Source organism: Wyeomyia smithii, chromosome 2 (genome assembly GCF_029784165.1).
Source record: "Wyeomyia smithii strain HCP4-BCI-WySm-NY-G18 chromosome 2, ASM2978416v1, whole genome shotgun sequence".
NCBI classification, from domain to species: domain Eukaryota; kingdom Metazoa; phylum Arthropoda; class Insecta; order Diptera; family Culicidae; genus Wyeomyia; species Wyeomyia smithii.
The window spans coordinates 267,528,006-267,538,771 of record NC_073695.1 but is presented as its reverse complement, the minus strand read 5'-3'; the positions used below and the strand labels follow the sequence as shown (position 1 = coordinate 267,538,771).

Below are 10,766 nucleotides of genomic sequence, written 5' to 3'. Positions count from 1 at the left end.
CAAAACAATTCAATTTCATTCTTGTTTTGGATACGACAGCAAGTGAAACCACGGTGCAGGCTACAGAGGTAAACGTCATCTGGAGCAAAGAGACTATGAAATGAATTAACCTCAATTGAGTGTATTCCCAAACCTATTCCAAGAAATACATTGACATGAGACAGGTTGGCGTTTAATCTCCTATGACATCAGCTGTCGCCTCGCAATCCCTCTGTTTGGTCGACACTCACTGTTACTCCGGCTATCCCTGTGGTTGAGTTTGGCTGGCCCAAGATTGATGCCCAGGTTGGCGTATTCAACGTTACCTCTGCGGTCGGTCGTGTCTTATAAACAACCTCTTCAACTATTTTTTAATAAAATACAATATTGTTCCGATTGCACCATCTCTCTCGACGCTTTCTGTTGGATTCGTGAAACTCTTTTGTTGTATTGGACTCAATAAATCATTGGAAACAAAATGTTCGTGTGCGACATATGAAGGTAGTTATCGAAAAAAATGGATTTGATTCGATTCATTTTTTCGTGGAATCACTTACGGAAAATTCACACGTTCTTTGATCTATCGTAAACAACAGTAAGCTAAATGTTTATGAATGCTGGATGGCATTTTCCCGTTTTTCAATCCTGAGCATAAGTGTACCGGACGCATTGACACAAGAAATAAATGTCACACCTCCCTTAGTTACCTCTCCTTCAGTACATCCATCAAATTTTCTTTTATTTGTGCCGTCCTACGATAGTTTTGAGAAGCCATCCATATTCTATCTAGACAGTTTAGTAAGAGGAAAAAAAGACTTTTCTTGTTGTAACCACAGTTACAAGGTTCCACTCACATTTCATAGAGTGATACCGAATAAGCGAGTGAATTGGTGTTAAAACACCAAATAATTACGAGTATAAAATCTCGCAATGCACTGAAATCTAGAAATCACTGAAATCACAAAACGAATCCAACTCGCGTGCAGTAGTAAAAAAACCATCCTTGAATGGATCAACTGCTGATGGGTAAATAAAAATGTTTCCATTAGGTTTTACTGCTGAAAACACACATACACACCGTGACGTGCCCATTTTCTAAAACGACGTCGTAAAAATCGTAATTTGATCGTTTACACCTTCGGTCTGACTGCCGCCATTTCCGGTGGCGCCAGTGGCCTCCCAGTGATGAGTAATTTTCAGTCTTCTTCCGCTCTGGCTTCGACACATCATTGCCAACAAAGGATCCCAACGGGGGATAAGGATAAATTGCGTTTTCGCCGGAAGGCGCCCACTTCTGCCGGACCCGAGAATAAACCGTAATTGAAATAAATTCCAAATCGTACCCGGGAGGAACCATCCGGGGTAAACTTTGTGCAAAGAACAATAAAATAACCAGAAAACGTGAACTATCAGCCGCTGCTGTGTCTTTTTGGTGATGTTACCGGGTGCCTGATGTGCAAACCAGCAAAATCCAGTCCTGTCAAACGGGATTGAAAGAACGAACTCTCGCGTGATTGGAACAAAGTTTTGATTGCAACATATTTTTGCCGGATGAGTCGTAACTTGCGCCCACGAAGCACATTTCATTTCCGAAAGACCATTTCGAGTTCAGGATCAATCAATCTCACTCGAAAGCTCCGAACCGGCAACAAAATTTTTCGAGAGCTGGAGTTTATTACTATTCTTCAATTACAGCACGCAGAAATCCTTCGATAAAATCTTACCATCTAAAATCCAATTGTTGTGCCCAACCGGCAGTGGCTTTTTTATACTTTCTCTAGCGTCAATCTAGTTTTGGCTTGGCCACAATTCCATTTACAACTTAATAGCGCAATTTTGGGCTATAGCCATGCAAGGCTAATGGCGTTGGGATCCAATCTAACAGTCTAATAAAACACTCCTCCACAAATTCCACGGCAGTGCGGCGCAGGATTTTCTCTACCACAACAAGAAAACCCGTATGAAATAAGGGGAAAATCAAAAATCGCTTCAGCGAATTCAAACATCATCAACGTCTTGAATGGCGTTTCTATGCATCCGAAGAATAGCACTTCCGCTACTCTTGTGTAATATGTTGTGCTCGTGAATCGTTGTAGGTACCTACCGTGGCACGAATGCAACCACGGATGTAGCGGAAATAACCCGGCGCATTTTTCTCACAGAAACATATAGTACAGTGCAGTTTTTTTACTCCCTCTTCCGTGAAGCAGCGTTTCCTTTCTCCCTTTGAAAATTGCACTACAGCTCGGAGCGGTGCGCGCGGGCGAAGAAAGCTTCGGCCATAAAAAAACGACATAATAAAGCTATAAAAGTTGTTCCCCAATAGGTTTGGGAAGTACAGCTGAAAGATGCCTAGCAGTGTTAAATAAATTATGTTTTAAAGTTTTGAACTACTGTTCAGGTGACCCATCGTGAAGTTGGAGTAAAAGATGCTGGCGGATGTTCATAATCACCGGGGGAATTGTTTGCTACATTTTATGGCGTACGGAATCTAAAGAGAAGGGAACGTTCTTTTCCTTCCACTCCACACTCGAGACAACTGTGGTTCTGTAGAATGAATCCGTAGAAGAAATAGTTTCTATTTATGGAAAACGCTTCAGTTGCATACATTTCAGTAGAAAATAAACTTCCAACAATGAGATCTTTCTGTAGAAGAATTTTTCACCAACTCGTTATTAGGATTCACAGCATAGTGAAAAAAAAATTTAACAAAATGAAACGTAGCAATAACGATTGAAGGTTCCAGGTTGTAGTAGATCAAAATTTGGTTGCAACATATTTGGCAGCTTCCCAGCTTGCCCAGAGGATGACGCAGCTCGTTGGTGGTCCGAACGAAGTTGCCGTGATAGTTTACAGCGCCATGGAATGACCGTACCTCAGACACGTTCCTCGGTGCAGGAAAGCTTCCGAGGGTTTCCACCTTCTCCAGATTGGGTGGAAGGCCGCTTCGGTCGATGATGTGACCTAGATACCGACCTTCAGTTTCAAAAAACATACATTTCTGTATTTTGAGATTTTTTTTCCTGTACTTACTTCTGTGCTAATAGATGAAACATTTCATATCTACGTGGAATACACTTGCGTTTTAGTTCACAGCACAAAATCAAGTGTCTTACACTTCGGTTTGCCATGTCATGCATACCAAAATTAATTATTTTACACACACATTTCAATGGCAACACACGTTAAATGCCAAAACACGTTAAAATACCGTGGATTTCAATAAAAATCGATATGGGTCGATGTTCGGAACAAGAAACCAGCCGTGAATCCACTTTTAGTTCTAAGTAGATCAAAGCTATAATTTTATTAATAATTTTAGTAACTTAACAAACAAAAATATTTTACAAACTCACATTTAGTTTCTTCCTTCCTCCTGCGGATTTCATCGCCTTATCTTTCCCTAGCCGACTCTCTGTCTCAAATCAACTCCAGATTTTCTATATTTTAAATTTTAAGATTTCAATGTTTTATTTTACTTTAGGTTAACGTTTTAGCTATCGACTTACTTTTACTCGTCAATCCTACAAATTCTCCCCCGCAAGGTTTTTAACTCGGTTTGTCCTGTCGTGCTGTTTTATGTAACGTTATTTCAGTATTATATTTTAATTTGTTTTAATTTTAATACCTGATTAAGTCCCACTTAATTTTCGCAACTACCACCGATCCGAAATCCAAGAACTTGTAGAAAAAAAAACTTTTTTTTTAAACTTTATTTGACTTTCACCTTTTAACCTCTAACTATTACCTTCCTTCGTGATTAAGCAATTTTATCTAATTGACGTTTTTGATTGCCATCTCACTTGCTATCTGTCTGATCCCGTGACGCTTGGCTACCAACCTTGATCCCGTGACGCTTCGCTACCAACCCGTGACGCTATCATCCCTGTGGTAAACCCTACGGGTGGTCCAACGGTGTTGTCCCGAACATCCCCCGGCCCGTAACTCTGGTCCGGTCTATATCCGGCCCAGTGTTGCTGTCACTAATTTCCAACACCGCCAATGTTGTGGTTCCTCTTTTTATCAATCCCGTCTTGGTGCGAACCCACGCTTGTCGAATCCTTCCATCACTCGAGACAATTGGCTCCTCTACAATCCCCCTAACCCATGATTTCCTTGCGTTTCCGTCGGTAACATATACTAAATCTCCTGCCTTGAGAGGTCGTGATTCTTCGAACCATTTCGTTCTCTGGTTTACTGATGGGATATATTCTTTTATCCAACGTGTCCACATTTCGTCCGCTATTTGTTGCGTTCGTTTATATGAGTCGCGCAGAGCTTCTGCTGGACGCGGGGAAGGGGGAACGCTACATGGTTCGTTGGGTGAAACCCCTCGCAAAAAATGATTTGGTGTCAACGCATACGTTTCTCCAGATTGTTGAGACACATACGTGAGCGGGCGGGAGTTTATTATATCCTCTGCCTCAACAATACTGGTCTGCAAAATTTCGTCCGTGAGCCGCTTCCCTTCGTTAAGCACCGTCAACGCCTCCTTGACCGAACGCACCAGCCGCTCCCAAACACCACCCATATGTGGGGTCGCGGGTGGATTGAACGACCATCTGGTTTGTGCGTTCGTTAGCTCCTCTGCGCAATCTTTTGCGACATCATGAATGGTCTTTACCACTTCCTTACTAGCTCCTCGCAGATTTGTCCCGTTGTCCGAAAAGAACTCGGTTGGTGGACCTCATCTACCCATAAATCGCCTAATCGCCATCAAGCAAGACTGGGTCGTCAGCCCATACGTGACTTCCACGTGTACAGCCCGCATCACTAGGCAAGTGAACAACGCGATCCATCTTTTTTCCACGTGGCGATTTACTGTCACCTCGAATGGACCCAGATAGTCGACGCCGACGTGGCTAAACGGCCGAAGATACGGCGTAAGTCTCTGCACCGGTAGCGGTGCCATTCTGGGACATTGTGGTTTGTTTCGCTGAACTTTACAGCACATGCATGACGAAGACACTCTTCGGACCAATGCATCAACCTTCGGTATTAAATATTTTTGCTTCAACTCATTTTTTACCGTTTCACGGTATCCATGGCCAAATTTTGAGTGATAATGATGGGCCAGCAATTTCGTTACTGCATTTTCAGCCGGCAAAATGATTGGGAACCGCAAATCAAATGGTAGATATTCCGCTCGTTCTGTTCGTCCCTCCATTCGGACCACATTGGTTTCATCCAAAAACGGCGATAACTTATATAGACAGCTCGATTTTTCCAGGAAAAGCCACTCGGTGACTGGGCGGTCTTTGTTATGCATTAGCACCTTTAATTCAGGTCCGTATGAGTCCGCCTGTGCCATTCTAAGCAAATGCGATTCAGCTCTCTTGTACTCTTCTTGCTGGAAAGGAACACGTACACTCAAAACGCTTGCCATCCGTTCCAATATTTTCTTCTGACGATCTGTGGCTCTTAAAGTTTCGATCGGCTGCTTTCTCACCTTTCGTCTACAATTAGACGCAAATCTAATCACTGAAGCAACGGTTCTCACCAGCACGGTCCATTTCGAGACTCGTAAAGGATCTATGATCTGGCCTGGCAAACATATGTCATGTAACAAAAGATGAACGCGTAGTTCCTCCGTAGTATTCGTTGGTGGCATGCATTTTCGTGGCCACTTTTCTTCCGATTGATACAAAAATGCGGGCCCTCGAACCCACGAGCTGTTTGAGCTTAAATCCAACTCATTTCCCCACTTTGTCAATTGATCCGCTATATTAAGCTTTGTCGGTACCCAATACCAATCGGTCAGCTTGGTTAAGCTGAGTATTTCTCCAATCCGAAATCCGACATATTGCTTATAGTTCCGCTGATCGGATCGAATCCAGGACAAAACTGTTTGCGCATCTGTCCAAATACATTGCTTGCCGATTGTGAGACTGTGATTTTCGCGTACTGTGCGTGTTAAACGTGCTCCCAGAACTGCTGCCTGGAGTTCCAATCGAGGAATAGATACCAGCTTCAAAGGTGCAACTTTAGCTCTACTCATTATTAGTGTGCACATAATTTCGCCTCGAACTACCGCACGTAAAAACGCCACGCATCCATAAGCCGTTTCGCTAGCATCCGTGAACACGTGGAGCTGGATATCATGTACCTCATCAGACCGCGCGTTTCCAAAGTAACTTCGGGAGATACGGAACGTCTCAATTTCTGGCAGCAGCTTTGCCCATTTAATCCATTTTCTGAAAGATTCCCTATCTATCTTCTCATCCCAATCACAGCCCATCCGCCATATATCTTGGAGTAACATCCGCCCAAGAACTGTAAACGGTGACAAGAGACCCAGTGGATCAAACAACGACATGACAAAGCTAAGAACCATTCTTTTTGTTGGGCATAATTCATCTTGAAGGATCTTGCGAAACTCTGCTCTCGACGAGGTGGAAAATGAAAATTGATCCCGAAGAGGTTCCCAAACTATTCCCAAAACACGCTCAAACTCTGTGTTTTTATTTTTGTTGAAATGCACTGCTGCATTCTCACTTCGGTCTCCCATTTCCTCCAAAATGGTGTTAGAATTCGACACCCAGTTTCTAATGTTGAATCCTCCCTTAGAATGAATAAATTTCACCGCCTTAGCCCGAGCGATCGCTTCAGCTACGGTGTCCGCACTATCATAATAGTCATCAACATAATGTCGATCGACAATAGCTGCTGCTGCTTCCGGAAATTGTTCTGCGAACCGCCTTGCGTTCACATTTTTGACGTATTGCGCTGAGCTCGGGGAGCACGTTGCGCCGAACGTGAGTACGTCCATCACGTACACTTGCAGCTCGTCATCGCTTGTCGAACGAAAAAGAAAACGTTGTGCAGATTTATCTTCATTTCTAACGCGAACCTGGTGATACATCTCCTCGATGTCTCCTCCGAACGCAACCGGCTTCTCTCTAAAGCGGCAAATTACTTTCGGGAGGGATACAAGCATGTCTGGCCCTTTGAGGAGCTGTGTATTCAATGACACTCCCCGTACGCACGCTGCAGCATCCCAAACTAGGCGTACCTTTCCCGGTTTTCGCGGATTAACTACCACATTTAGTGGCAAATACCAAACTGCTGACGATGGCGTTCCGGACAGTTCTTCCTTTGTGGCTTTGTGGGCATACCCTTTCGCCTGATAATCGTCTATCTGCTTGCATACGTTGTTTTTTAACACCTCATCTTGCTCCAACCTTCTTTCAAGAGCCTTTGCCCTTCGCACAGCCATTGGATAGCTGTCTGGAAACCGTCGTTCGTCCTTTCGCCAAAGTAACCCCGTTACGAAACGATCTCCCACTTGTTTTGTAGTTTTTAGTTGTATCGCTTTTGCTCTTTGGTCTTCCAGTGATTCTGGAACAGCGAAGGTTGCAACTCCCGCCTCATCAAGGACATATTGCGCTCGCATCATATCGTGCAGTTCCTGATTGCTAACCGATTCTGTGACATGTAAATTGAGGAAAGTGGCCGCATTTTCCTTTTGCCTTTTTTCTGGCCCGTAGACCGTCCATCCCAGTCTAGACCGTACTGCGATTGGTTCACCAGGTTGACCAATCCTTGACTCCTGCGGCGCGAACAAATGCAGATTATCCAGCCCTATTAAGATGGCTGGCTCTTCTCCTACGTGGTCGGCTACTGGCAAACCTGCTAAATGCGGAAATCGTGTCGCTATTTCAGCAAACCGGAGACTCTGTTTCGGCAAAACCAGCTTGGAGACTGTGCGGACATTTTCTAAAGCAAACTTATCGCTCGATCCCTGTGCAGAGAGCATTAAAGTAATTCTGCGCGAATCGTTCTCATACCGCTTAATGTCTCCCGTCCAGGTGACGATCAATGGTTCTGGTGCACCTCTTACCTTCAACTGATTGGCTACTGATTGTTCTATCAGCGTACTAGAGGATCCTTCATCCAAGAAAGCCAATGTTTTGACAACTATATTTCCTGCGTAGAGGGTCACAGGAACCATCCGAAAAATCACTGATCGACGAAAATTTTCGTGTGCGTTACAGTTGACTTCCATTAGTCGAACCGATTCTTCCCTTCGATGCAGCAGCGTGTGGTGATTACCGTTGCACCCACCGACTGTACAGCGTAGCTTAAAATTGCATCGACTGGTTCCATGATTATTTAAACAGAGAACGCAGAGCTTCAGCCTTTCTACAGCCCTCATCCGGTCTGTCAGGTTCATTCGTTTGAATTCATCACAAAACCTGAGTTTATGGTCGGTTCGTTTGCAAATCCAGCACGGCTTGCCACCACAATCCGTTTGTGGTTGAGCCAGTGCCTTCTGCGCCGCCCCATGCATATGCACGAATTCTTTTCTCTTTGCACCCGCGCTCCTGCTGAGTTTAACTGGTTGAGCTTGTGGTAAATCCATGCAGTCGGAAACCTCTGATACATCCGATACCACTTCAGTCATAAAGTCGGTGAACAACCTTAACGGAGTACCGTGTCGTCCCCGCTTATACCGGACCCAATCCAGTTTGTAGTTAGTCGGTAGTTTTTCTACCAATTCCTGCACTAACATGGGGTTGTTTAAATGATCCGTTAATTGAGCAGCTTCTAAATGATCGCAAAGTTGCTTAACATTGATTCCAAAATGGATAAATGTTTTCAAATTGTCCGAGTCAGGGGCTTGTGTTTTCCGTACTTTCAATAACAATGCCCTCAGCAACTTTTCCGGCCTTCCGAAAAGTTTACGAAGGTCTTCTACGACATCTGGGACCGAGTCCGGGAGCACTAATCTACTTCTAACCGCTTCTAACGCATCCCCTTGCAGGCTGTCCTGCAACCTTTTAAGGTTATCTAAATTTGTAAACCCGCACGCTCTTGTTGTATGTTCAAAACTACTAATGAACAAGGGCCAAACTTCAGGCTCACCCCTAAATGTTGGCAAATGTTTCGACACCACCTGCCGTGCCGCTAACTGATCTTTCGTTACTCTCGACTGCCCCGGCCCGTCTTGCCTTCTGCTCTGGGATCTCGGATCACTCAGCTCAGAACCACTCTCAAGTGAATCATGTTCCAATTTAGCATCTGGCCTATCCTTGTAACTCACCGTCGATCGCCTTTCTTCATCTTGGCGAATCGAATTTAAATCTTCATATTTATTTATTTCTTGTCTATCTACCCAACTTCTTATTCTATCTCTTTTAGCTTTATCGGATCCCGCTTTCGATCCACCAGCTGCGCCTTCATTCATCAGCTGTTGTAGATGTGCAGCGCTGGCATTCATACGCTCCCGTAATAGATCCCTCTTTCTCAGAAACTCTTCTTCGGCTGCTAGCTGGCGGTCCATTAATTCCCGCTCCTGCATCAGCTGAAGATCTTGCAACTCTCTTTCTTGCTGTAGTTCCTGCTCACGCATTTCTCTTTCACGTTGTATCTGTTTTCTCTTCCAGGCTCTCTCTAACTCCAATCGTTTCGCCCGAAGTATCATCTCTTTCTCCCATGCTCGCTCTTTATCTCTCTGCTCTTCTTCGAGTTGCAATAGTTCAGTGTCTAGAATAGAACTGGCACTGCGAGCAGATTCCGCATCGCTACGAGCACTACCAGTCTTCTTACCGGGTTTCTTATTTCCTTTCGGAACCTTCAGCTGGCTGTCGGACTTTTTACACTTGGGGCAGAACCAATCTACATCACGTATATCTTCACCGACACCAGCGCAGGAAAAATGCGCCCATAAGTTGCAATGATTACAGCTTACCATATGGTAGTCGTCCTCTTCCGGACCGTTGCACATCAAACAATAGGCAGGAGCCTCGTCCATACCTTTTAGAGAACCGGTTGCCATCCTTTGAGGTTATTCCTGATAAATCTTTGATTTTTGTTCGGAACAAGAAACCAGCCGTGAATCCACTTTTAGTTCTAAGTAGATCAAAGCTATAATTTTATTAATAATTTTAGTAACTTAACAAACAAAAATATTTTACAAACTCACATTTAGTTTCTTCCTTCCTCCTGCGGATTTCTTCGCCTTATCTTTCCCTAGCCGACTCTCTGTCTCAAATCAACTCCAGATTTTCTATATTTTAAATTTTAAGATTTCAATGTTTTATTTTACTTTAGGTTAACGTTTTAGCTATCGACTTACTTTTACTCGTCAATCCTACAAATTCTCCCCCGCAAGGTTTTTAACTCGGTTTGTCCTGTCGTGCTGTTTTATGTAACGTTATTTCAGTATTATATTTTAATTTGTTTTAATTTTAATACCTGATTAAGTCCCACTTAATTTTCGCAACTACCACCGATCCGAAATCCAAGAACTTGTAGAAAAAAAAAACTTTTTTTTTAAACTTTATTTGACTTTCACCTTTTAACCTCTAACTATTACCTTCCTTCGTGATTAAGCAATTTTATCTAATTGACGTTTTTGATTGCCATCTCACTTGCTATCTGTCTGATCCCGTGACGCTTGGCTACCAACCTTGATCCCGTGACGCTTCGCTACCAACCCGTGACGCTATCATCCCTGTGGTAAACCCTACGGGTGGTCCAACGGTGTTGTCCCGAACAGTCGACATAAAAGAATGATTAGGTTCGTTTATTGACACTCATATGTAAAGAGCTTCAGGGATTAACGTGCGATTTATTTTCAGTGATGAACCCATGTCCTGGGCTCAAATTAATTTGTGCCCGCTGTCAGCAGCAGACTTCTTCCGTTCTCTTGATTTTTGCCCAAATTTCCTTTTCTACCTGCCAAACCCCTTGGAGAACTAGACTTTCTCTCACACAGAGTGAATAATTATTCACATTTAGGCGCAGAGTATTTCAGTCACAGAGTTCCTTTTCACTCTTTATCA

At 43.7% G+C, this 10,766-nt stretch overlaps 1 protein-coding gene across 2 annotated transcripts; it reads right to left on the bottom strand.

The window, feature by feature from the left end:
* Positions 1-4,666: 4,666 nt before the first annotated feature.
* Positions 4,667-10,441, bottom strand: LOC129725101 (uncharacterized). 2 transcript variants are annotated; one of them, XM_055680557.1, is made up of 4 exons: positions 10,177-10,441; positions 10,058-10,120; positions 9,905-9,988; positions 4,667-9,846 (listed from the first exon to the last, which is right to left on the bottom strand). In XM_055680557.1, exon 4 carries the CDS (start codon positions 9,755-9,757, stop codon positions 4,667-4,669), a length of 5,091 nt encoding a protein of 1,696 aa, XP_055536532.1. In that variant the 5' UTR covers positions 9,758-9,846; positions 9,905-9,988; positions 10,058-10,120; positions 10,177-10,441. The 2 variants fall into 2 exon arrangements, with proteins under 2 accessions (XP_055536532.1, XP_055536531.1); XM_055680556.1 differs by having other exon boundaries at positions 9,905-10,120.
* Between the last annotated feature and the right edge of the window lie 325 nt (positions 10,442-10,766).

Coding starts and splice junctions, on each gene's coding strand:
- LOC129725101 (XM_055680556.1), bottom strand. CDS start 9,757: ATGGCAACCGGTTCTCTAAAAGGTATGGACGAGGCTCCTGCCTATTGT.